The 27,985-nt window shown below is 35.1% G+C and overlaps 1 protein-coding gene across 3 annotated transcripts; it reads right to left on the bottom strand.

Moving 5' to 3' along the window:
• Positions 1–416: 416 nt before the first annotated feature.
• Positions 417–27,959, bottom strand: MMUT (methylmalonyl-CoA mutase). 3 transcript variants are annotated; one of them, XM_059938540.1, is made up of 13 exons: positions 27,773–27,959; positions 23,689–24,113; positions 22,118–22,485; positions 18,471–18,628; positions 17,782–17,953; positions 16,248–16,496; positions 13,380–13,491; positions 12,177–12,292; positions 10,200–10,315; positions 8,461–8,592; positions 7,160–7,307; positions 4,612–4,779; positions 418–839 (listed from the first exon to the last, which is right to left on the bottom strand). In XM_059938540.1, exons 2-13 carry the CDS (start codon positions 24,071–24,073, stop codon positions 711–713), a joined length of 2,253 nt encoding a protein of 750 aa, XP_059794523.1. In that variant the 5' UTR covers positions 24,074–24,113; positions 27,773–27,959; the 3' UTR covers positions 418–710. The 3 variants fall into 3 exon arrangements, with proteins under 3 accessions (XP_059794524.1, XP_059794523.1, XP_059794522.1); XM_059938539.1 differs by having other exon boundaries at positions 27,797–27,959; XM_059938541.1 differs by lacking the exons at positions 23,689–24,113; positions 27,773–27,959 and adding an exon at positions 23,598–23,682 and having other exon boundaries at positions 417–839.
• Positions 27,960–27,985: the final 26 nt, after the last annotated feature.

The raw sequence follows: 27,985 nt of genomic DNA, 5'->3' as shown, positions 1-27,985 counted from the left end.
GTTGAGAATCTGCCTGCCAATGCAGGGGACACGGGTTCGAGCCCTGGTCTGGGAAGATCCCACATGCCGCGGAGCAACTGGGCCCGTGAGCCACAATTACTGAGCCTGCGCGTCTGGAGCCTGTGCTCCGCAACAAGAGAGGCCGCGATAGTGAGAGGCCCGCGCACCGCGATGAAGAGTGGCCCCCGCTTGCCACAACTAGAGAAAGCCCTCGCACAGAAACGAAGACCCAACACAGCCATAAATAAATAAATAAATAAATAAATAAATAAATAAAAAAAAAAGGATAAGCCCAACTTTATTAAAAAAAAAAAAAAAAGAATGGGACTAGTCAGATTTTTTTTTAGGCATTGTTTAATTCTTAAAATAAAAAGTAAATAGGTTTATAAGAAATCTTTCAAATAAATATCACAATTAAAAAAAATAATACCTTTGTCTAGAGTTTCTGACAAAGTATTGAGCATATGTTATAGAGAGTTTTTAAGGATAATTTTATAGAGAGTTTTTAAGGATTTTTTTTTAATTTTTAAAATTAAAATTAAAGTGAAACTATACATACACACTTATAGCATAACAACATTCTTATAAGTCAGGTACTTGAATGTAAAGCTTTCAGGAAAGCACATATTAGGTGTTGAATAATTTGAAGATGTGGCTTCTTTGATCACTAGTGAAAGAACAGTTTAGAAAGCTAAAACAAAAACAGAATGTTATATAGATTGTTGCTTCTTTTCCAAACACTTCTCAATATCATCAAGCACTTGAACGGCAGCCTTTGGAATTCGAGTCCCAGGACCAAATACATTGGAAACACCAACTTTAAACAGAAATTCATAATCCTGTTGAAAGAATTTAATTAGTAGAACAGACAATATTTCTAATTTCAAGAAAATGAAACAAAAGGACAATGAATGCTGTCCTTTCTTCTTTATCCCCAATGCCCCAAGCTTTCTCATCCGATACACTCTTGGCATTTGGGGCTGAAAACTTCTTCCTTGATTGGGACTGCCACTAGCACCACCGTTAGTACTCCAAGACATTAAAAGAACAAAAGACATCCGCCCATTTTCCAAACACCCCAGTGTGTTGTTCGTGGTGGGAAGCTGTATGGTCCACCAACTGAGAACTTCTGAGCCCTAAACCATAATTTTCTCTCACCTAAATTTTTACTACTTGCCATTATTTGTGTTAAATTTAGCAACACATTATAGCTTTAAATTTACAAGGCTATTTATTTCCTCCAAGGTAATTTTGTCTACAGCTAGTGAATGGTGTAGTACTTTGAATTTGGCTTCGTGATGGAATTCGATTTTCTAGAAATGAAAATTAACTCATTTAAAAAAATTCTCTGTTGTTGCTGCTGCTGTTTGTTAGTTTTACACAAAGTTTGAGTGAAAAGATTCCCAGGGCACAAATACTGCTCCAGGCTTTAGACTGTTTTAACAGCAGAATATTTGTAGCTGTATCAAGTTTAGGACGTGCTTTAAAGTCCTGATCCTCATCCACTAGGGTGATCATATTTCCAGGACATTCTGGTTTGTGCTTACTGTTGCAGCAGCTTTTTTTTTTTTTCCCATGAGTCTTTTTTTTTTTATTATTGAGGTATAATTGACACATAATATTAGTTTCAGGTATACAACTTCAATATGTGTATATACTGCAAGATGATCACCAGTAGGTCTAGTTAACATCTGTCACCCTAGTTACACAATTTTTTGTGTGTGCACTTTTGAGTTTAGAACTTTTAAGATTTATACTTTAAACTCTGTAACACACTGAGTAACTGTGGTTACTAACTAACTGTGGTTAGTAACTGTGGTTACTCTTGGTAACTCTCTTAGTTACTCAGTACTATGTCCTTAGTCTCTAAGGTACTACTTACTTACATACTACTCTCTTAGTAACTTTCAAATATGCAGTACGGTACTATTAACTATGGTCACCATACTGTACACATATACCCAAGACTTATTTATTTTATAATTGACAGTTTGTACCTTTTGGCCCCCTTCACCCATTTCACCCACCCTCTACCACTGCCTCTGGCAAACCACCAATCTGTTCTTCTCCATATAAGTAAGATCATGTGGTATTTGTTGTTTCTCTGTCTGACTTATTTCACTTAGCATAATGCCCTCATGATCCACCCATGTTGTCGTATATGGCAAGATTTCATTTTTTTTAATGGTTGAATAATATTCCTCTGTGTTTGTGTGTGTGTGTGTATCACATTTTCTTTGTCCATTCACCCACTGATGGACGCTTAGGTTATTTCCATGTCTTGGTTATTGTAAATAATGCTGCTATGAACATGGGGGTGCATATATCTTTCAAGTCACTGTTTTTGTTTTCTTCAGATAAATATCCAGTATTGGAATTGCTGGATCATACGTACTTCTATTTTTAACTTTTTGAAAAGTCTCTATATTGTTTTCCATAGTGGCTGCACCAATTTACATTCCTACCAACAGTGCACAAGGGTTCCCTTTCCTACACATCCTTGACGATGCTTGTTATTTCTTGTCTTTTTGATGATAGCCATTCTAATAGATATGAGGTGATATCTCACGGTTTTGATTTGCACTTCCTTGATAATTAGTGATGTTGAGCATCTTTTCATGCACCTGTCGACATCTATTTAGATCTTCTGTCCATTTTTTAACTGGATTACTTTTGCAGCACCCTTTTTAGTAGTACTCATTTTCATTCTTAAAAGTGATCACATTGGATGATTCATTACATGGTCATGCTAATTATCCCCCAGCTACTTCTTTTCTATCTCTATTATTTCCTTATAATATTCTTGTAATACCATAATTCTGCAATGGCACTTAACATCTTATTGCTATAAGCTCCACAATGGCAATGGCTCAATCATTCTGATTAACCGCCATATATTAGTGCTTTCTAATCTAAAATCTAAGAGACTTTCAGTTGAATAATAGCAACATTTTATATATTTACTGAAAACAAATAATGAGAAAAATGCATGGGTGTTAACTGATATATAATTATATTATAAAGGATACCCATGTTAACACACAAGTGTGTCATTATAGAATATGATCCTTAGTCTTTAAACTCATGGGGAAAAAAGTATGGCAAACACCTACAGATGTTCTAGGTAATTTAAATATCCAGAGACTTATACGAAATATATTTCTTGAAAATGTCAGCTCACTTATATAACAGGCCTGCATTTCTTCTCAATTCATATTTCAATGCCAGTATTTTGTGCTGCCTAATTATTTTGGTTCTTAAATTTTAATATCATGCCCAAGAGCTTAGGGATTGTAGACTCTAAAACTGCATTTTGATAGAAGTATTCCACAGACAGACAGCAATAAAGACTAAAAGCCCTTTATATTCCCAAATAGTAAACTATATTTATGAAGATAAGAGCAAATGTGCTAACAAAAGCAGTTTTGTGTTGACTGTACCACATTAAGTATTGTGTTGTTAGAAAGAATAAGTAATACACAGCTTGGTCGCCAGCCCCACATTGTCACCAATCTCACAACCTCATACATATGTGTATTTTTTCATTTCCTAAGTAGTGTATAAATTCATTATTTTATATTCTGAGTTGTAATGAAGGGAAAACAATTGTAGACATGGGCACAAGGTCACATGTCACTGACAGATTCCTGCTATATAGTGGTGAGACCTTTATAGTATGTATGAATCATTTACTTAGGAGCAGTTTCATGTAAAGTTCTTGTAACTCAATACTTTTTCCATTCTTAGTAGAAAAAGAAAATTTGATATAATTAAAAATTAAATTGGAAATAGACTCAATTTATATCTTAACTATTTTAACTTATCAGGAAGGTGTCCCTGCCCCCTTAATAAATTAATTGACATTATTGTTACCTAGCATCCATTTCTCCTTTCCTAAGAGGATCTACCTTTTTGTTCAAGAATCCACCTCTGCCCCATTCAGCCAATAATTTTCAGGACAGGCTGACTCCATTTTTGTCTGAATTAGGTATTTTTGTCTCTAAGAAAACTATACCCCAATCAAATTAGCTTCATGAAAAAGGGGCTCTTACAGGACCATGTAATTTATACAGTGCTGAGTTAAGGCAACATTTAGGGATGGGAACAGGCAGGAAATGGACAAGGCAGTGACTCTAAAACAACAGAAGTAAGTGCTACCGACTGACTGACTAAAGGACTGGCTCCACTGCTAGGACAAGGGGTGCTCACTCTATCTCTTGGGAGGGGCTGATATAGTCACTGTGTGTTCACCATTTTCGCTACTCCAGTTGTGAGATTTTATTACTTTTATCCTGTTCCTTCTCCATCATTGCTTATTGAATATAAAGAAGATAGATCTCTAACTAGGTGACTAGTTTGTAGGGAGGCAACTCTCTCATACAGCATTATATATTATTAAATCAAATTATGCATATTGAATTATAATATAGTCTGAATAGAAAACAACATGGATCACTTTTATAGAATTTACTTAGTAAACGACCTAGGAAATGATTTGGCTCTAAATCTGCAACAAATTTTTAGAGAAAGTATATAGAAAATTAAAGAACTATGAATAAGCTACTCAGGTTTCCCATCATGGTACTAGAAAATGTAGGAGATGAACAATACCTGTGGTGGTATCACCCCTCCACACATGACGAGAATATCCGGCCGTCCAAGGGCGCTGAGTTCCTTGATGAGCTCAGGAACCAGGGTCTTATGCCCAGCAGCAAGTGTGCTCACACCCACAGCATGAACATCTGCATCCACAGCCTGCTGGGCCACTTCCCGGGGAGTCTGAACAATTCAAAAGTAAAGAGACAAACCATTATTTATCCCTAAATGTGTTTCTAAAGTGTTATACTACTTCAATCAACATTCCAAGATTTTCCTCATTAAAAATCTTGAAGTGAATATAACTTCATACTTCACCATCAAACACTAACTCATCCAATTATTATAATAAACACCAGGGCTATATCTGCTTCTAGCACTACAAACTATCAATTAGATTTAAGTTACACCAAAATATAGTCCTCCCCAAAATGTTCAAGATAAAGTAGGAATATAGGCAAAATATATATTATCTCTTCATTATAATTTTTAAAAAATACATCTGTTGTCTTCACTATCAACATTTACTGAGAGGTAACATGGCATAGGGTTTATAAAGAAGTAAAAGACTGAAAATAAAATGCAACATGAAAAAGTGAGCCTTAGGTTTTAAAATAGAATAGGAAAGAACAAGATGGTGGACTAGGAAGCTCCAGGACCTCATTCTCCCATGGAAACACGGAATTAACAGTAATATATGGAGCAAAATAAGGTGAGAACTATAGAAACTAGTTAAGGGGCTACAGCACCCAGGAAAGTGCATAAACAAGAGAAAGGACAGTGCCAAGGAGGGCATGCCTCTCATTTATTAACTAATTTAACCATTGGGATATAGAATCATAAAGGATGTTTTCAAACATTCAATTATGAATTGAATTACCAAAGATAATATCTGCTCTGTAATGAGTCCGTGACATTGCTTTGATACTATACACATGTATTTAAATCATTTCATATAAAAAGTACCTACAAGTTTCTCATTGTAAATATAATGTAAATTGAGACAACTGGGAAGGATAAGGCCACCTGAGAAACCACTGCACAATTATAAGCACTAAAAATACTATCAAAATCTGTCAATTTTCTGAGTTGGCAAGATTTTAAGGCTCATAATTTTAGTGCAGAAACAAAAGATTCTATACTCAGTAATGGAGCCACATTCAAGAAGATCTCTAGGTAAGTCACACAACATATTGGTAAAACCTTGCGTCTGTGAAAAATATTAACACATGAAATTAAAACCTTTAAAAATGTGCATATTCCTGCTATTGATTTCTTAGAGGTAAGACATTTAATTTAAGCATGATTTGTTACTCATATCATCCATGCTACCAAAATTGATTAGATTAAAATTCCATTTAGGGACTTCCCTTGTGGCACAGTGGTTAAGAATCTGCCTGCCAATGCAGGGGACATGGCTTCGAGCCCTGGTCCGGGAAGATCCCACATGCTGAGGAACAGCTAAGCCCATACGCCACAACTACTGAGCTTGCCCTCTACAGCCCAAGATCCACAACTACTGAGCCTGTGAGCCACAACTACTGAAGCCCGCGTGCCTAGAGCCCGTGCTCTGCAACAAGAGAAGCCACTGCAGTGAAAAGCTTGTGCACCGCAACGAAGAGTAGCCCCCGCTCGCTGCAACTAGAGAAAGCCTGCGTGCAGCAACAAAGCCCCAAAGTAGCCATAGATAAATAAATAAATAAATTTATATTAAAAACTTCCATTTAAACAATTCAGTTCCATGCCTTATGTTTATATAAATTAAACTGTATTTTAAATGATCAAATGTTGCAATTTTAAAAACATCAAATCTAATTTTAATTAAATCAGTCATCAGAGAACTGCATGATTGTACCTTCAGCCACAGATAAGTTTTTATTTTAATGATGCAGAATTATGGTAACAAAGTTGGTGGTACTAAAAGACAAATTATATTTTTGCAGATGGTATATAATGGGGAAATAAACTTTTGGTTATTTGAGAAATTCCTTTAGATGCCAATGGCTGACAACAATTTTTAAAAATTCTTTTATTTTATGAAAAATTATTTCCCAAAAGCTAACCACTAAATGTTGAAAATGCATTATATTTGATCACTATTTAAAACAAACAAACAAACTAAAGCAAAAGGACAGCAAAATGTAAGTAAAAAAGTAGAATGGGAAAGTATTCAACTTAGAGGAAGACTGAAAGCAATCTAAATACAGTGTATACTATTTGTTTAATCTGAAACATATTTGAGATTCTTAACAAAACCAACCTTAAACGCCTAAGACTCTAAACACATTTACATATTTATCTACCAACACAGTTCAGGACATATCTCCAGAAGTCTGTGCTAACTCTGTATAGTAACAATTTCTTCTAGCCTCTCTAGAGTAGTATTTTAAAATCCCAAATGGGAAAACTCTTATGGGAGACTCTATAAAGGCTGGGCCTCTTCAGGAAGATTTACTTCTTTCCTGGTGAAAATGCAATGAATACTCTTTAGTCTTCATTCCAGTTGACCTATCCGCAGTATGTAGCAATAGTACTTGAAATTCCTCCCAACAATTTTCAATACCTGAAAAAGAGGACCAATATCCACATCAAAACCAAGATCAGCAAATCCTGTAGCAATAACTTTTGCTCCTCTGTCATGTCCATCTTGTCCCATTTTTGCCACAAGAAGACGAGGTCTACGACCTTCACATTCCATGAATTTCTGAACCCTAAGGAACATTTTAAAATACAACAGTTATATATTAATTGTCCAAAGGTAAGATATAAGACTCTAATTTATTTGCAGTAAATCTTTCAAGTTTATTTAAAACATCTAATCTGTTTACTCATATTTTATTAGTATCTCTGTTTCACATTAAGAACTCCATTAAAGCCTGAGTAGTATGTTTACCATCTCCCCCCTTAGAAAAAAATTTGAAAGATGGCACAGACTGTAAGCCTGTAACACTGAGAACATCACGGTGAAGCAAGATAAGGAAATAACAACTTTACAACTTAAGACAGTCCCCAGAGTACAATATGCAGAAATAGTTAAATATAAACTAAAAAATGCCTTCAGAAGTATTTGTACATATACATGACTCCTAGCTGTTTTGAACTGTCCATATCTCACTTACCCTTCACAAGTGTGAACTCCCCCAAGGTGACCTCAATGTGGTATCTTAATGTATAATCAAAATACTTGCTTAAATCAATAAATTTACGCCTCAGATGAAAAAGCACGAAGAAACAAATTTATTTTTGTTAAAAGAAAAAAAAATGTTCCATTTCGATGACTTTCACCTTGGTTGTTTTGATATTTATCTCATATATGAGTAGTGACATAATATTTTTCATGGAAAATTTATTACAGTGGTTGAGAAAACCAATCATCAGGAAGCTACTACTCACACTTCAGAAGCATGATCAATTTATATTAATTCATATTTCCAAATCATGTTTGACAGTTATTTACTGTCAGTCCAGTGACGAGTGATTTTAATTTATGCACAGATGGCAACCAAATATTTACTTTCAAATAGGAAAAGTAAGATTTTATAATTATTTGAGCAATTAAACAATGTAAATAAAACTTCAGAAAATATGAAAATGTACCATCGTAAGGAGATTGAAATCTAAGTACCTGGAGGATATGAAGCAATATCAATGTTAGTTAAACAAACATATGCTTGAAATGAGAAACTCCTAAAGGGGACTGTGGTGAAAGTTCAAAATATTATTTTAGTAAAGCTACAGATTAAGAGGAAAGTACAAGTCAAATATTTTCCAGTGGTATGTGAAAAAATTAAGCCCACTGTCGATTCATGGGGATTGTGTTAACAGAAAAGATGACATTCTGGTTTAAGAAATCTCACATATTACCTCTTGATAGCAAATGATATCTCTTTACTTTCTCCAAATTCCTGGCGATAGGCTCCACTCACCATACGATCACTAGCTTTATGCTCACCAAATACCTTTTTCATGGCATCTGTGATTTCTCCAACTGTACATCTAAAATATTAAATGGAAGTTCTGTTAACATCATTACTTGGGATAAAAATATTTATTTAACTTAACATTCAATATAATTATACATATTTTCTTACCTAAGTCAAAAATAGGCTGTCAAAAATCTAAATCCGAATGCTTTCTACTGCATTCATGATAGGATCTTTCCTCAGAATACTTATGAAAAAAAATGATTCTGAATGCCTTTACTGAAAAATGGCCGAATGACCTAAAAACTACTAATAGACAAGTATCTAAAGGTTACTGAATAATTCACTGCTTAACAATACAAATGGGCAAAGAGCAATATTCCTACTGATATTTTTTGATAAAAAGTAAATCTTTTAGCATATTCCATTTGGTTATTAATTCATTCAACACGTCTTGAGTGCCTAATATGGGCCAAGCACTGCTAAGTGCTAGAGATACAGTGATAAGTAAGACCAAAAAAAAAAAAAAACCAAAAGTACCCGCTCTTGCAGAATTTATCATCTAGTCAGGGAATACAGATAATGCACTAACAAACAAATAAATTAATAAGATAATTTTATGGTAATAAGTACTATAAAGACACTAAAATAGGCAAAATGGAATGAGGTGTTTGGGAAAAATGTTTTAGGGATACTGAAGATATGAAGATACAGCTTCTGAACTAAGACCTAAATGATGAGAAAGAGACACGCAAGGGAACTTAAGAGGGAAAAGTGTTTGAAAAGGAAATGCTAAATGCAGAGGCTCTGAGAAGTAGGAAAACAAGTTTTATGTTCTAAAAATAGAAAGAAGGACATTGGTACACAGCATAACAAAGGAAGTAGGATAAGACAAGGTCAGAGAGGTAGGCAAGGATCATATCCAGCAGTCTTGCAGGCCATGGTAAGATTAGGTTTTAATTTAAAAGGACTGGGAGACCACTGAAGGATTTTAAGCAGAGAAGTCATCTTATTTCTTTTAAGAAATTAAAACTAAAAAAAAAAAAAAAAAAGAAATTAAAACTGAAAAACAAACAAAAAAACAACCAATATACTATTCACTCCATCCCTTAAGCACTTGAAACAACTTAGAAGTCCATTATATTAAGCAATAAACAATAAAAGCAAAAATAATTTATTTAGTGACATTATCGTATATTGGGAGAAAAGTTTTTGTGTCACTTGCTTTTCTGCATGTTCTGTAAGGCAAAGTACTGACTGCCTTTATGCTGGACTATCTTTTCAGAGATGTCTACATAGTACACAGTCTTGGAAGACAGAGATACTGTCCAGCTTGGACAAAGGGCAGGTTTGATTACTGTCCAACATAATAATGTCTCCCTATCCTTGAAAGTATATCAAACTTCAACCTGCAAATCAGTGACACAGGTTTATTATAATAGCTTCGAATGTCCTGAGCCACAGGGAAATACACGAATATTAATACACTCCATTCAAAATGTATGAATGTTTTAAATGCACAGATGTTTAAGAAAAACAAGAATTTTTTTTTTTTGGTTTCCAATATTTTCTTTTAGGCTCACATGGTTTATAGAATCAGCCTTTTATTTAAGTACACCCTGAAAAACTAAACTGGTCAACTTTTAGGATTTGGAAATCTCCAAACTTACATATCCTTACCTTGCACGAGTTGCATCTACTGCAAGAGCGAGAATATTCCCATCTCCACTGGCAGCACATGCAGTCAGGGCACTGAGACACCGCTCAGCCAAAGCTTGATCCCTGCTGGATTTGACCTTACAGAAAAGGGTAAGGAAAGGGACCATTTATGTGATTAGGGAATAAAACAGAGATCAGATTATACTCTTATTTATATCATATGGAAATTGTTCCATAATCCTAACTTTAAAAACAAAAGAAAAAAATAGAAGAGAATAATATGTATCCTAGCATTGATATTCATTACATTTATTCATTCCCTCAACATTTAAGGACTTCCTAAAATAATACTAAATTCTGTATAACACTGATAATTCAGAAACAAGCAGGGCAATAATAAATAATAGTGCTGACCCTCCCAAGTAGTACATGCTACTTAATAGATTACAACTTAGGGAATATTTTAGTTATATTTTAAGTTTCCCTTAGCTAATTAATAGTCTACTGGTAATAATATGTATGTATATCGCTATTCTACTTAAAAATAATCCCGAGAGAAAAAGAGAGACAGAGACAATGAGAAATACTGCAAAAGAGAGAGAAAGACAATGAAAAGTGTAGTCAAAAACATTTTCCCTTGGGTCTTAGCTCTATTCTGCTCTGCTAACAACCTGCCTAAACAAAGTTACCTAAAATCCAATTTTTTACAAGTTTTCACCACCTGTAAAGAAGTCTAAAATATGATACTGCCTAAGATGCCACTAAAATTATATCATATCTATAAGCAGAGGTGGGTTAGAAAATTTATATTAAAGGCAAGGAGGAACCCAAATCCATTATCATTATTGAATTTCTCACTCTTACCCAAAATAAGGTAGATATCATTTATGGTAAGTGGATGCTCTCAAGCTGTGCGTTTAAGAGAGTTTAAGTACAAGTGAGGAAAAAAGCAGTTTTCCAAATACAATAAATATTGAGACTTTTGTGACCACTGGAAATATAATGCTACATCCTAAATAGGACCCTTTAAAAAATGACAAAAATGTGGGAGAGGAGTCATTATCTCCTGAATGAGGGTGAAAAAGGAAATAATATCATTAAACATCTGCCATTAACTCTAATAGAAAAAACAAATGGAAGTTGAAAGTTACACATACAGTCTAACTGGACAAAGTCTACTGGATTCTTAAAGAACATCTGAACTGAGGGGAAAAAAGTCCTATCTTAAACAATCATAGGGAAAGTTAACAGAGAAAACCATTAAGGAATTTCAACTTTCCTGCCTTAGAAATAGCAGTAATTACTAAAGCCAGAGATTAAGAGACCAAAGTAGATTCATACAATAGAAATATATAGGTTACAGCAGTTAAGAATTAATATGTTTTATCTATTTTAGTATTTTATATACTTTGGTTCATCTCAGTGAGAAACTGGAAATTAAAAGTTAAAACAGTTCTCTAGTTTCAATCTAAATATCTTTCATTCTAAACTGTATCTTACTAAAGCACTATTCAAATATATTTGAATTTTTTTTTTAAATTGAAAGCAAATGATTCTTTCATAGTAGTATCAGGAACATGGAAATAAATTACAGTGAGAAGACCTGGGTTCAAATATGGACTCTGAACTTAATTTTGTTTTTAACTTTGAGTGAGTTATATAATCATCTAAGCCTTACTTCAAATGTGTAAATTATAGGAGACATTATTATTATGGTGTGGTTTTTAATAAGAACGTATAAGTTTCACAGAGGCAGATATCATGATTAAAAACATGAGTGTTTGGTGTCAACAGACTTAGAGATTTGAGTCTTGGATGCTTAATTATTTATCCTGGGCAAGTTACTCCATCTCCCTTATCTTTAGTTTCCTTACTTTTAAAATGTTGGGAAATAATACACACTTCATATGGTGGTTCTAACAATGCAGCAGGACAGCGTGAGGGCTTGGACAGTGCCCAGCACACAGAAAACGCTCAAAATATGATAGCTGTTATTACCTTCTTAAGTTTTTCAATCTGCTTGTTACGCACTGAAGTATTATCAATTGCCAGAACATCCACAGATTCTTCTTTTTCCAACTGGTACTTATTTACTCCAACAATTACTTCAGAACCTGTTAATCTCCCAGAGGAAAATAATATGTAGATTCTATTCACAAATAACTGTCTAACAGTAATGCTCTGATCACCACACATATTTTCCTTATAAGTTTGATATTTTTAAGTAGTATTCTTACTCTTAATGAAATTTCAATATAGATCAGTGAATACCAATATGTAATGGGGATAGGAGGGGAAAAGACAGGTATATATCAGAATCTCTGTAAGGGAGGGCTTTGATTATTCACCCAAACTATATGCTTTCCCAGAGTTTCTGATAAACTCTCTTCTAACACTACGAAATTAAAACTGTAGTAGCAGCTACCAACTAAGATTTATGAGGTAGAAGACAAACATGCAATGGCTTTTCTAATATTTTCTTGAATCCTCTTACAGCCAATCACTTTTAAACAAAAAATACCTTTAAAATCTATAAGTGATAAACCAGAATTACAAATTATACTTCTTTAACACTATAAATATATTTTGCCTCAAACTACTAGATTATTACTCTAGCTAGAGACATCTCGCCAAGAAAAGAGGTATATCCTACCTCAGGATATACCTCTTTTCTTATTTTCTTCATAAAACTTACCATAATCCATAACTATTTTGTCTATTTATTTGTTTACTTGTTAATTTTCTCTCTCTCTCTTACCAAAATGTAAGCTCTAGGGTGTAGAGACCATGTCTGTCCCATTCACAGTTGTATGCCCAGACATAGCACAGTGTCTCAAATACTAAAGACTAAAAAAGTACTGGCTGATTGAATGAATAAATAAATGAATAGTCCAATGCAGAGCACAATGACCAATAATAATGTCATCTTCAAAATGGTAGAGATATCTACCCACATATATACACATAATAAGTGGGCAAACCTCCACACATACTTTCTACATGTGTTTGCTCATGTGCATCCAGGCATGCAAAAATACAAACACAGAGATAGATACATACAGATTCATGAGAAACATTTTATCCAAGTTTCATTTTTCTATAATTTTTGTTTTACTAACTTTATATGTTATCTTCAAACAGAAATTAATATTTCTTTTTAAATACTGGATTTCACATATAAACTTTTCTACTTTATCTTACCAGAATCTATTCTAGCTTGTCTTCGGGCAGCACATTCTTCGATTCGAAGTTTAGGTATTCCCTCTGCTACAGCTTTGGCCATTCCACCCATCTCTTCAATTTCATTAATGAGCTAACAAGGAAAAACAGATTAATAAAACTAGAAGAGAAGACGAAAATATTTTAATAAACAATACAAATGTGTTATGTTATATAATTACTAATGTTAATAAAATCATAAACTATTTTAGTGGTAAATTTAATGTTTCATAAGAAAAGAATTAACAGAGCATTAATTAGAAATTCTGCGGAGTTAATAATGCTGTATTAGGGGGCTTCCCTGGTGGCGCAGTGGTTGAGAATCTGCCTGCCAATGCAGGGGACATGGGTTCAAGCCCTGGTCTGGGAAGATCCCACATGCCGCGGAGCAACTAGGCCCGTTAGCCACAATTACTGAGCCTGCGCGTCTGGAGCCTGTGCTCCACAACAAGAGAGGCCGCGATAGTGAGAGGCCCGCGCACCGCGATGAAGAGTGGCCCCCGCTTGCCGCAACTAGAGAAAGCCCTCGCATAGAAATGAAGACCCAACACAGCCATAAATAAATAAAATAAATAAACCCAAAGTTTAAAAAAAAAAAAAGTAAGCTGAAATATAAAAAGTAATAATAATAATAATGCTGTATTATATATTTGAAAGTTGCTAAGAGATAGATCTTAAAAGTTCTCATCACAAGAAAAAAATATCTGTAACTGTGTGTAGTAATGGATGTTAACTAAACTTATTCTGATAATCCTTTCACAATATATACATATATTAAATCCTTATGTTGTATACAAACTAATACAGTGTTAATATGCCAATTATATCAATAAGAAAAAAGACATTCTGTGTTTAAAATTATTTAAAAAGACAACAGAAAAACTAACAAGCATATTTTGGAAAACACAAAAATCTCTCGCTCAAGTCTTAGAAGCCAACTAATGATAACACTAATTCTGTAATTTTTATTTTTAATTACATAAATAAAGTTTTTGTGGTTACATAAATACTCTAAAAAGTACATCTCAAAATGCCATTTTATTTTTCGATTTGAGCAGCAGAGTAATGATATAACTCTAGCATTACTGACATCAAGAAACACCTAAACCTTCAGTCACAGCCTCATATATACATGAGACAGTGGAAAATGGATGGTGGAATGGAATACGATTTCGTAGATAGGAGCAAGGTCAAACTGGCTTTCTGCTGATGGATTCAAGAAAGAAGAACCTGTACTAGATTCAAAAGAAGCCAAGAATCTTCTAGGAAGCTAAAAAGAAGGGGACTACTTGAGAATTTGCAACTACCTCTCTCCCATTCTGTCAGGAAAACCAAAATTTACTGAACTAGAGAAGCAATGGACTATGAAACATCAAGTACAGGGAGAGGCAAGAATAAGATGTCTTACTGAAACAAAAACCTACATTATGAATGCTAAGACTGCAAACAAAAAGGCACACAGAGGAAACAGTGACAATACAGGATATAAAAGAAAACTTCAAAAAATATAATGATCCTCAGAAAAAGAGGAAGAGATTCTGTAATAATGAAACAACTAGTATGAATGCAAGAGGAAAAATTAGAAAACAAAAATGAGCTCTCAGAAATTAAAAATACGATATATAAATTTTAAAGTATTTAAGTAGAAAGATAAAGGTGATGACTCTCCAAAAAACCAGAACAAAAACTCAAAGATGCATTATAGAACAGATAAAAATGTCAGAAATCATTTAAGGAGGTCCTTACCTGATAACCATAAGTTCTAAAAAGAGAAACCAAAGGAAAATGAGTGGAGAGAAATTATCAAAAAAATAATACATGACAAATTGCCCAGAGCTATGATAACATGAAAAAGGGGCCAGGTGAAAAATGTCCACCAGAGGGGACAGTGCAGGAAAAAATACACACACCAAGGTACATCAACACAAAAATAAAGAAGAGATCCTGAAACTTTCAGAAAGAAACATCCTGAGTGAGAATAGCATCAGATTTCTGAACAGAAATACTGAAAGCTAGAATAAAAAGTAGGTGAATGCTTACAAATTTGCTTACAAACTCCCAAATGAAAAATTTCAAACCCAGACTATCAATTAAATATGAAAGTAGAATAAAGACAGTTTCAAACATCCAAAGTTTCAACTAATTCATCTCCCATGCGCCATTTTTAGGAGGTTCCCATAAGATGTGCTTCAAAATAACAAGGGATAATCAACAAAGAGACAGGATTCAGGACACAGATACAACATAGCAGAGGTGAAAAGGATTCTGACAATAATGGCAAAGGGAAGGTCAAGGACAGCAACGGTCTAGAGAGAAACCAGTCTAAATCAAATGAGAATATAGAGGACTTCAGGAAGGATTTACATTGAGATATAATTATATTGGTAATATGGGACAAAGGAAAGAAGGGACAAGATCCAGCTAAAATACTAAGCTACCATACTAGCAAAGCAGTAGATAAGGTCTAAAATTGATTGAATTAGAACAAACAGTATATACATGTAATTTTAAAACATGGAGACAAAAACAAACAAAAAGATGTAGCTGACTCAAGGAAGCAGGAAAACAAGCAAGTGGAGGAGAAAGGACTGCTTTTTTGTTATAGTCTTTTAACATTAGTTGTCTTTTTAACTCTTTGAAATAAAATACTTTAATACAAATACAAATGTATTTTAAAATTAAGTTTCAGTTTTAAATACTATAAAGTCAAATCTAAAATTCCCTTTTCTCTGAAACACTTTATAAATCTTGATATAAATCTATAAATGATTTGATTTATAAATCAAAAATCTATAAATCTTTATAAATCTGTAAATCTTATAAACAAAGTTTCAAAGAGGAGAAACTGACCTTCAAGGCAGCGTCATAAACATCATTTGTGAGAGATTCCATCATATATGAACCTCCCCAAGGATCAGCCACTTTAGGAATCCCAGATTCTTCTTGAATAATGATTTGCGTGTTCCTGGCAATTCGAGCACTTTTCACAGTTGGCAAACCCAGGGCTTCATCAAAAGAATTTGTGTGCAAAGACTGAGTTCCTCCAAACACTGCTGCCATTGCTTCTACTGCGGTACGAATGATGTTATTGTAAGGATCCTAAAACATTTAGTAAAAGGCAAAAAACCAAAACAAAACAAGGCCAACAATTGATATATATTGCAGCCGTAAAAGATGACAATGATTAAGCAGTGGCTGATGCATACTTTCTTTGCCAAAGTCTGTATTAGTTTTCAGAATATCTAATAAATTTAGACAAATTAGTAAACAAACCAGACTTAGGATTAAGAGCCAAAGGATCTAGTCTGTGCTTAGGCACTAAAACATCACCTCTTATAATCATCTGAAAAATGAAGTATTTGTTGTGCTTATTTTTGTATTGCCTAAATAGTCTTCTATATGTGCATCATGAGTGTATACTTTCTCTACTTAGATAATTAACATACTTCATTTCATAATTCACTATCTCCTAATTATTGTATACCTTGAAGTATCTACCCTAATGAGGTGCACAAAACTGGCAATGATTTATTAATAAACGATTAATAAAACAGATGAACAATGGACTATGAGACAAGAAATATGACTTCTAGTTCATTCTGTTCCTAACTGTGATTTGGGCAAGTCATTGGACCTTTCTGAACTTCAGCTTCCTTAGCTGTAAAAATGAGGTGGCTAAGTCAAGAACAATTACTAAAGTTCTTTCCAACTCTGAAATCTATATTTCTCCATTTATAAGTACCTGAAATCATATTTAATAGGGAGACTACTAGTTTATATTTGTTTTAAATTTATAAAAGCAATGTAACTTTAAAGTTATAAATTATTTTAATGTATCAAAATAATTTAATATGGAAAGAAAATGCATGTTAAAAAAGATCACCACCACATAATTTTTTAATGAAATGAAATTTAAATAGATTACCCAAGTGATAATAGTTTTTAAATGGCTTGTTTGCATGCATGCTTATTTAAACACAACTATAGTAAAAAAATTTGTAGGTATAAAATCAAATTTTAATGAGGAAGTTTTGTGTTAAGAATTTTAACCATTAAAATTATTTAAGACAATATTACTTAAATTATAATTTGTACTTCTTCCTCCTCATCACATTTTTTTACTTTTAAAAAAGTAAAATACACAGCCTTATATGTAAGCTAAGATATAAATGATTTTATATTGTTAACCACTAGAGGGGGCCAATTTTATTTATTTATTATAATTTGTGTAAAAACAAATATAAGCATGTGTTACGCTTCAGAATAATTACGATTTTCAAATATTAGCAGATAAGTTCTTAAATCTGTTTCTTGACTATGCCAAGTTGCTTAGAAGAAAATATATGACTTTACTAAAATTCTACACTTTAAATGTTATACATACTTGCTCAGTAAGTGACCATCCTGATGTCTGGCAATGTGCTCTTAGAAGAAGAGATTTAGAGTTTTTAGGCTTAAACATTTTCTCTATTAAGTGAGCCCAGAGTCTTCTCCCAGCTCTCATTTTTGCTATTTCCATATAAAAGTTCATCCCAATTCCCCAGAAGAAAGACAACCTAAAATAGTAAAGTCCAGAATTTGATTATAAAATGGAAATTAATTGTATCACACACACACACACACATACACACAAAAAGCTCAGATTTTAATTTCAAGCAACTTAGTTTGAATTAAAATCAAAGCATATGTACTTCAGTAACCTTAAACCTGTAATAATAGATGACTTCTGTATTTTAAAATGGAAATATTAAAAGAACAAAAGCAAATCTGTCTTGAAAACCATATTTACATTTTAATATTATTTGTCAAATGTGCTGGTTAATTGTGTTCTCTGAACAGCAGAGGCCAAAATTCCTCTAATTTACCAAGAAGTACAGTCAAATTTAATTCTGAATTTTAATTATAAACAGTATTGGCTTATTCCCTCTTTATCACTAAGATAAAACATAAAAAAAAATCTGGTATATTTATATATACAAATTCATTTTTATCAATATATTTTGCTATACACTCATAAAATGGTCCTGTGAACTTTCTTAATGTTGAGGCAATATTGGAGTTTAATTTACTCACCTTGGTGCAAATTCATCAATTGTCAGCCCAGCTTGGAGTCCAGTTCTACAGTACTCCAACCCATCTGCTACAGTATAGGCCAGTTCCAGAATGGCATCAGCCCCTGCTTCCTGCATATGGTATCCACTAATTGAAATTGAATTAAATTTTGGCATGTGCTATATAAAATAATAAAAAAATACAACTGTAAATAAAAGTATAAGAAAGGTTCTATTAAGTCTATCTTCTAAAAGACAATATTATTTTAAAATGATATTCGATTCAGATATACTAATTAGTTCATAATATTAACTGAAAATATTTAATGTTTAGTTACATTCAATTCACTTTCCAATTAAAATGGCTGATCCAATGAACCACTGTAAGGACTGTACCTGTTTTATTTTTCTAGTGAAAAAGAATCACCAACCATCATTTAGCACCAAAAGTTAAACTCTGAAATTAGGTGGCTGAGGTTAGGAATGTAACCTTTGGCCCAAGAACTGAATGATGACATCTTTAATTCCAAACTCATGACTTCAACCTCATAAGAGGTCCTAAGACCTCAAACCTTTGGGAGAATCTGCTGAAGATGTATAAATTTAATTATTATTAACTAGTTATTAATTGTCTTATTTGAATGAACTCATTGAATATGCATAAGTACACAGTGGGTAAAAAAAGAAAATGATTCAGTGCTAGTACTGTATATCAAAACAGGAAAAAATGCATGGCTTAAAAATCAAAGATTTCAGTTTGATTTACTGTGACATTTAATGCTAAGGATAATTCAGACAGGTTCCTTCTACCACAACCACTAATCCACTATCCCCCTAAAATGTCACGTTAGGTGGGGTACATATCACACAGAACCTGCAGAACCAAAAAACTATTATCCTTCCAAGAATTAACCAAAGATAAAATAATAAAAACTAAATCAGACACTCATTACAGTTGGTTCAGAACATGGACTCAAGTCAGAGTGCTCAAATTCTAGTCATGTCACTTAACTAGCCAGAAGACTGTAGGCAAGTTTCTCAACCTTGTTATCCCTTGGTTTCCTAAACTATAAAATAGATAATAACTCTACCTTCCTCATGGAATTGTTGCAGGATTAAAAGAAACGATTCATCTAAACAACTTAGTACAGTATTATGCCAGTACACAATAAGTATTCAAAAAAAGTTAGCTGTTGTTAGTGTATGGTATGGATTATCTGTATTTTACATTTGCAAATATTTTATTTATAACTAACCAAGAGTTCTTGAAAAATGTTCATCACAAAAGTAATAAGGGGATTGAATTACATGGAATTGAGAGACTACTTGAATATATTTGGAGTTACAAACGAGAAGGAAACAAACATGTGCTTCTCTACTGAGAGGAGTTTAATAGCAGAAATTTTTTTAAGAATAGTAGAAACACTGGGAACATTGGAATATTATTCAGCCTTTAAAAGGAAGTAAATTCTGGGCTTCCCTGGTGGTGCAGTGGTTAAGAATCCGCCTGCCAATGCAGGGGACATGGGTTCAAGCCCTGGTCCGGGAAGATCCCACTTGCTGTGGAGCAACTAAGCCCGTGAGCCACAACTACCAAGCCTGCACTCTAGAGCCCACGAGCCACAATTACTGAGCCCACGAGCCACAACTACTGAAGCCTGCGTGCCTAGAGCCCGTGCTCAGCAACAAGAGAAGCCACTGCAATGAGGAGCCCACGCACCCCAATGTAGAGTAGCCCCCGCTCACCGCAACTAGAGAAAGCCCGCATACAGCAACAAAGACCCAACGCAGCCAAAAATAAATAAATAAAATAAATAAATTAAAAAAAAGGAAGTAAATTCTGAAACAGGCTATAAAATGGATGCAATTTAAGGGCATTACGCTAAGTGAAATAAGCCAAACACAAAAAGACAAATACTGTATGATTCCACTTATATGAGGTACTTAGAGTAGTCATATTCATAGAAACACAAGGTAGAATGGTGGTTGCCAGGGGCTGAAGGAAGGGGAGAATGGAAAGTTATTATTTAATAGGTACAGAGTTTCAGTTTTGCAAGATGTAAAGAATTCTGGAGATGGATGGTGGTGATGGTTGCACAACAATGTGAATGTACTTAAAGCCACTGAACTGTATATTTGGAAAAGATTAAGATGGTAATTTTTATGCTATGTGTATTTTGTCACAATTAAATATTTTTTAGAGGAACAACATAAAAGTTTAGTTACTTCAAATAACATACTTGATCAATATCTGAAACTGGCACTTTTATCACTTATATGAAAGACTATATAAAGCAATTTTGAACTTGCAGATGACATTAGTGTTTCACAAGGTTAAATGCCCAAGTACGTAACAGCAGACTGGTACTATCCACTCCAATAGCCATTCTCCACTCTCCTCTTGTACCTGAACCATACAGTCAGTGCCAAAGTGTTCTACATTTCCAATCTTCTCTCTTTGTGTCCACTGAGATATAAGTGGAAGTTTGGTTTGTTCCTTCTGGAAGTTCACCTTTAATCAGATGGGCTAGGTCCCTCTCCCCACACAAACACAGCCGGCCCACCTACTTCCTTAATCATGAGCTGGCACACAAACAATAGAGAAGCCAAATGAAAGGAGGCTGGAATCCTCACGACTGCAGTGTTTCCATACAACCAAGACCCTGAGTCTACCTTCCAACTTTTTTTAGTTGAAACAGAATTGACTCCTATTTAGTTAAAGCTACTGCTATTTGTGTATGTGTGTGTGTTTGTCATATACTGCTCAAATCAATCCTCCTGTGCATGTGTTCTTGAAATTGAAAAAGGTGATAGGCGTGTATTCTATACAATTCATGTGAGCAGATGGAATCTATGAAAAGCAATAAAATTGAAAAGTATAAAGTTTATCAAATGAGGAGAGCAGGCAATGCTAGCAAGAGTTCTGAGATAACAGCCATTACAAGAGGTAAAGAGATTAAAAAAAAGGTTTGATGATGGAGAAGAGATTTGCCCTTTGCTATGAAATAATGGTCTAATTTTAAGGTAGGTAAGAAGAGAGCATTGCCAGCAAAAAGTAAAATGGGAATGATGGGGGAAAATATAAATGAATTACTCAGAGGAAATGAAGAAGCTTTATGTTTCTCTGTAGAAGGATTGCTGCTAATATAGGAATACTACAAGAACCTTATTTTCCCACCAATCTTGGGAAAATGAACCTAGTTCAGGGGTGAAATATTAGGGACCTCATTGTGGTTGCAGATATAAGCGTTATCTTCTAATCCAGTTTTTTGCAGAAATAAAGCTAATATTTTGATCCCCATCTGTCTGACACCAGTGTCTATTCACAACTGAATCTGAACTTTGGGGAGAAATAAAAGAAGTGTAAATTATAAGCCCTCCCTGATTCTAACAAATATCAGAGAATAAAAATTTTAACAATAAAGAAAATACAATAAATGCCTACTGCCCAGAGTCCCATAGGTAATGACAGACCATAAAACTAGTACATTAAAGACCAAAAACTAAAAACTAACAATACACACACATAAACACAAAACCCACACCCTGACTCTATACTACAAATATTACTCTGACTCAATTACCAAATACAAATTAGGCTATGGCATTTTATAAAAATTCCTACATTCAAAGAACTACAGCAAAATCTATAAGAACCACAAAGGATACCTTTGCTGTATATTGGAAGATGTCAGCAATAATTTTCATGGATGGTTCTGGAGGAAAAATGTAAGTATTTCTGACCATAAACTCCTTTAGTATATCATTTTGGATTGTACCAGTAAGTTTCTCTTTAGGTACACCTTGTTCTTCCCCAGTTACTATAAAAGTTGCAAGAACTGGAATAACTGCTCCATTCATGGTCATGGAAACTGACATTTTTTCTAAAGGAATTCCATTGAAAAGAATTTTGGTATCTTCCACAGTGTCAATAGCAACTCCAGCCATTCCAACATCACCACGAACTCGAGGGTTGTCTGAATCATAGCCACGATGAGTTGCCAGATCAAAGGCAACTGATAATCCCTGCTGACCAGCTAAATATATAAAGAAAAATAATGTAGGATTAGAGTCTGGCATCAAAGTAAACTGATTTTCTTTAACACTACTTAGTGTTGATTCATCTCATCACATTATACTTTTATAATAAACATTTTTTATGCTCAAAACAAACTTAAATAAAATACTTTATTTCCTACTAAAAGTCTGCTGTTTCCCATGTGCTAAAATGCACAAAGTGAATTCCAGACTTCACTATAATAAAGGATAGATGGAACCAAACATGTCATATATCTCATGTCCATCTCAAGATTTTATCTTAATGATTTTTTTTTTTATTTTTAATTTATTTTTGGCTGTGTTGGGTCTTCGTTGCTGCCCACGGGCTTTCTCTAGTTGCTGTGAGCAGGGGCTACTCTTCGTTGCGGCGCGCAGGCTTCTCATTGTGGTGGCTTCTCTTGTTGTGGAGCACAGGCTCTAGGCACGTGGGCTTCAGTAGTTGTGGCACGCAGGCTCAGCAGTTGTGGCTCGCAGGCTCTAGAGCACAGGCTCAGTAGTTGTGGGGCACGGGCCTAGTTGTGCTCCGCGTGGTATGTGGGATCTTCCCAGACCAGGGCTCGAACTCATGTCCCCTGCAATGGCAGGTGGATTCTTAACCACTGTGCTACCAGTGAAGCCCTATCTTAACAATTTTTGATAGAAATATATTTAAGATTCACAAAAACATATGGCTGTTTGTATATAGTTAACATAATTTAGTATTTGTATGCTCGCTTATCTATTTTTGTTCTTGTCTTGACCATTCAAATATTATGGGAAATAGAATTATGAAAACCATGCAAAAAACTGAAATTTGTACATGATCATTTGTTTATTCCTTTCTTTGGCCATCACTTAAACCATCTTCCCCTCCAATTCCTATCCTGACGGTTTTAAGTAAAAGCTTCTCAAAGGCAAAGAAAGCCAAGGTCTCTTTTCTTCATACAACTTCACTTCACCTAATTCCTTTTACACAATGTGCATGTAAGTATTGTTTACTCTCAAGAATTTAGCACTTTATTCTGGGTCATCTATCTTTTTGACCATGGAAGTTGAAAAACATTTTTTTCAGAGTATAGCCTTAACTACAAAATTATAAAGTGACTATTACCTTTATAGAGATTAACCAGCCTCCCTTCAAAAAAACCAAGATGAGGAAGTGTATGTTTGATCATAAATATTACGTCTCACTAAAATCTCACCCTTAATATTGTCCTTATAGAACTTATTGCTCTCTTCCACAGTACTAAAACCAGCATACTGGCGGATGGTCCAGGGCCTAAAGGTGTACATGGTGGGATACGGCCCACGTGTGAATGGCTTTACTCCTGGAAGTTCTTCAGGTAAGTCCTTGGTATCCCTGCTGGAATATAGAGGCTTTATGGAGATCCCCTCTGGGGTGTGCCATATTAGTTCTTCCGGGTTTTTGCCTTTCAGCTGCTTTTTAGCCAGGGCAGCCCATTCTGGGTGAAGGGGGTGTTGCTGATGCAGAAGTCGCTGCCATATAAGCCTGGAGCCTGATGACTCTTTCAGCTGCTTCAGGTGATGAGGTGAAAGCAAAAAAAGCCGACTCTTAGCCCTCAACATGATGGAGCATGGAAAACACCCAACAGGAACAAGAACTGACCTAGAAAAAGAAACACAGTGCATATGTATTTATAAGAGAGCAGTAAAATAGGAGCTTTTGGTGAAAAGGGAAAAGAAAAAGAAAGGGTATATTAGTATGATTTCATCTCTTCTCCTCTGCTGCTCCCTCCACCTGATATTTTTTTAACTCTGGTCCCTCTTTTCCATAACTGCTATCATTGTTCTAGTTCTAGTCCTCTTCCTCAAGAGACTCTTAGTTGGTTTTACCGACCAACCTTACCACCTCTCATCCACTCCACACACTGACACCAATGAAAACATGATCATGTATCACACTTCTCTTAAAATTTTTCAAAGGCTCTGCATCACGTAGAGGATTGAGCATAGCCTCCTAACTAACTTTTTCATTCAAAAGGTTTTTATTTAACACCTACTTTATGACAGGCAGCATTGGACGCTGGAGAAAAAAGTGGTGAACGAAACAGGTATTCAAGGCCCCCACGACCTGATCCCCGCTTATCTCTCAGAATCACCTCTGTCTTTGACCTCTACAAATTTTGTGTTCTAGAAATACTGGCTTATCTACAGTTCCCTGCATACGTCAAAGTTCCGTGACATGCTCTTGCTCTTCCATCAACCTAGATGCTCTTCTTTGGCTAAGGCATCACCTCCAGTATGTGGGGCTTTCTATGTGACAGGCACTCCTTAAGGACTTTATGTAGAGCAGCAATTTTAATCCTCGTAACAGCACCAAGAAATAGGTACTAATATTATCCCCATTTTACAGATGAGGAAACTGAGGCACGGAAGAGCTAGCATTTAAACCTAGGAAGCATTTAACTAATATACTCACAGCCTGTCCCTGAAACTACAAGCTCAGCTAAATGGCCTCTTCAGTAATCCATACCACAGAGCTCTGTTTCCCTCCTTATACATTTATCATCTCCCACACTACAATATATTAGAACGTTGTTTTTTTTTATGTTCATATAAAACATATTTCTTTATATATGTTTTATGTTTATGCAAAACACACGTATATAAAATTTCATATATTGTATATATTCTCCTCTATTCTATAAACTGATCCAACATCAGAGTTGTACATTCCTGATAATTAGCAGAGTCTTTTTCATCATTTTAGGTAACTAAGTCCGATTTCATCATTTTACAGATGTAGAAATTAAAGTCCAGAGAAATACAGAAATAAAGTGGCTTGATCAAAATTCCACACAGAAAAGCAGTAACTGTTCACCTGAATTACTAAATCCTTGTCAGAGTCATATAGTCTCAATATGTAGAGCCTAGTATTTTAAAAGATTTTGAGTTGCAAATTTTATCTATATAGTCATCATGCCATGTAGTAGATAAGGCAACAGCAAAGTGAGCCTAAAATTCTATTTTCCATACTATTTCTTACCTATCAATTTAGTGGAGCTTAAAAGAAAATAAGAATAACCAACATTTGTTAGGGAGTTGTGAAACAAAAGACAATCCACTGGTGGGAGTATTAACTGATTTAACTATTTCCAAAAGCAAACTGGCAATATGCACAAAAAGTCTCTGAAATGATTATGCCATTCCACTGAGGGCCATCAGTCCTGGGAAAGTTACTAGATAAAATACATGTTCCCGGGGCTTCCCTGGTGGCGCAGTGGTTGAGAGTCTGCCTGCCAATGCAGGGGACACGGGTTCGAGCCCTGGTCTGGGAAGATCCCACATGCCGCGGAGCAACTAGGCCCGTGAGCCACAACTACTGAGCCTGCGCGTCTGGAGCCTGTGCTCCGCAACAAGAGAGGCCGCGATAGTGAAAGGCCCACGCACCGCGATGAAGAGTGGCCTCCGCTCGCCGCAACTAGAGAAAGCCCATGCACAGAAACGAAGACCCAACACAGCCAAAGATAAATAAATAACTAACTAAATAATAATTAAAAAAAAAAAATACATGTTCCCTATAGTTTTACTTGTAGTAAAGAAAACTTAGAATCATTAATGTCTAACAATGAAGAAATAAGTGAATTACAGTATATACAAATTACAGAATTTGATATAGCTATTAAAATATGTTTAGGACTTCAGCAAAACTAATCTTTGATGTCAGAAGTCAGAAGAGTGGTTACGTATGGTGACTAGGAGAGAAAGGGAGCAAGAAAGGAGCTTTGGGGTGATGGTCTTGATCTGAATTCCTATTACAAAGATGTGTTCAGTTTGTGGAAATTCCTCAAATTTTACAATTATGATATGTGCACTTATCTGTAAGTATATTATACGTAAGTCAAAATTTAAAATATGTTATGCACGGTTTCTTAAAAAAGGAGATAGGCTCAAAAAGTATTAAGTGAACGATAAAAAACTATACATGCAATGTGTTCAACTAGTTAAAAAGTGCATAAAACAAAGTCGAAACAGAAATACAACAAAAACAATTCCTATTTTTTTTTTAACTATAATGATTTTTATTCTATTAAATCCATGGGGTCCTTGTCATCCAAGTTCTTGTGAGCCATAAACTACAGGTACCAGCTTAAAAGGTGGGTGAGAAAAATAATTAATTTATAACTGAACCATTAGGGTAGTAATGATATAAAAAGTAATCTGAAAACTGCCTGAGATTAGATTGCAGACAGATAATATCAAACTCATTTCACACAAAATACAGGTAGGGCTTTTCTAAACCTGGATAAATGATAGGAAAGAGCCCTATATAAGTGACTTCCTAAAATCGCATGGCAAATTGGTAACGGTTGGAAATAGACATCACTTTTAGATAAGAACACAACTTCTGCTGATGGCAACAGGATTTCTGCATTCTTCTCATATCCATCAAGAGAGGCTTCAGCATCCAAAGAAGCAACATGCAAAGCAAATATAATAAGTTATTGACGGTTAGAATGTATTAAAGAGCAACGATGAAGCAAGCCTGACCCCACACCCTCAAAAAATATGGGTAAAACACCTACATACAGCTCTGAATCAAATAACTTCCAAGTTTGTTTACATGTGGTTCCGCACTAATACTTCAAGAAAAGCTAGCTTGGAGAGGACAGCATACAGCATGCCAATTAAATGTACTATTAGCATAAATAAATCATTAACCATAAGAAAATACTGGGAGAAAATCATCAAATGATTTTAAATGCGACACAAATTCACAAACAGATTATTGAGTTTCGAGCTTATGAAGGATTGCACTTTCAAGATAAAAATGAGAACAAGTTAGTAATTTACACTTTCATGTCAACTTAGACCTGTCTTTCCCCCTCTCAACCTTACCTTCATCTGTACACAGAAAGACACTTCCACTCCCGCCACCTCTTACAAAAAACCCTCACAATCACCGCGGCCTAGACGCGAGGCAGCTGTGAAGCCAGCACATCCCTGTGAAATCTACAATCGCCCTCGGCCTAGAGAAACTTCGGGGTGCCTGGGGGGCCAAGGAAGATGGCGACATGGCCTCTGGGACATTAAAGGCACCTTATATCCTGCAGTACCTCCGGACTCCCCCTCGCTGAAAGAGAGCGGTCGGTGGAGAATCTAAACCTAAGAAGCAAGTAGAGGAGAGTGGGATCCCTTCCCGGTCGTAAAGTAAAGAAGGAGAAAGTTGGGAGGTTGGGAGGAGGGAAAGGACCGAGGCTCAGAGGACAGGTAAGGGGGGAGAGAGGAGTCTGAAGAATGGAGGGATTTGAAAGGCTGACGTGCCTCAAGGTGCACGGTCTTACTCACGGGTCGGCCTATCTCGGACCGCGGATGCGGGAGAGGACGGCTGGACCTCGGCGCCCCAGCCCTACAAGTAAAAGGTCCCCAAAGCTGGGCCTGCGACCAAGCAAACGCAAAGGCCAGCGGGACGGGACGGGGGCGTAGGCCGACACCACCCTCTTTCCAGCCAATCTCATTGCGCTCTCGCGGGAGCGC

This window comes from Balaenoptera ricei, chromosome 11, assembly GCF_028023285.1.
Source record: "Balaenoptera ricei isolate mBalRic1 chromosome 11, mBalRic1.hap2, whole genome shotgun sequence".
Taxonomy (NCBI): Eukaryota; Metazoa; Chordata; class Mammalia; order Artiodactyla; family Balaenopteridae; genus Balaenoptera; species Balaenoptera ricei.
This window is presented reverse-complemented; position numbering and strand designations above follow the sequence as displayed.

Bases quoted from the DNA above. Each gene is read 5' to 3' on its own strand.
- MMUT (XM_059938540.1), bottom strand. From the start codon at position 24,073: ATGTTGAGGGCTAAGAGTCGGCTTTTTTTGCTTTCACCTCATCACCTG. The intron at 16,497-17,781 runs GTATGTATAACA...TAAATGTTTTAG, and splicing joins GATGGTCACTTACTGAGCAA to GATCCTTACAATAACATCAT. The intron at 10,316-12,176 runs GTAATAACAGCT...CTTTTCTGTAAG, and splicing joins AGATTGAAAAACTTAAGAAG to GTCAAATCCAGCAGGGATCA.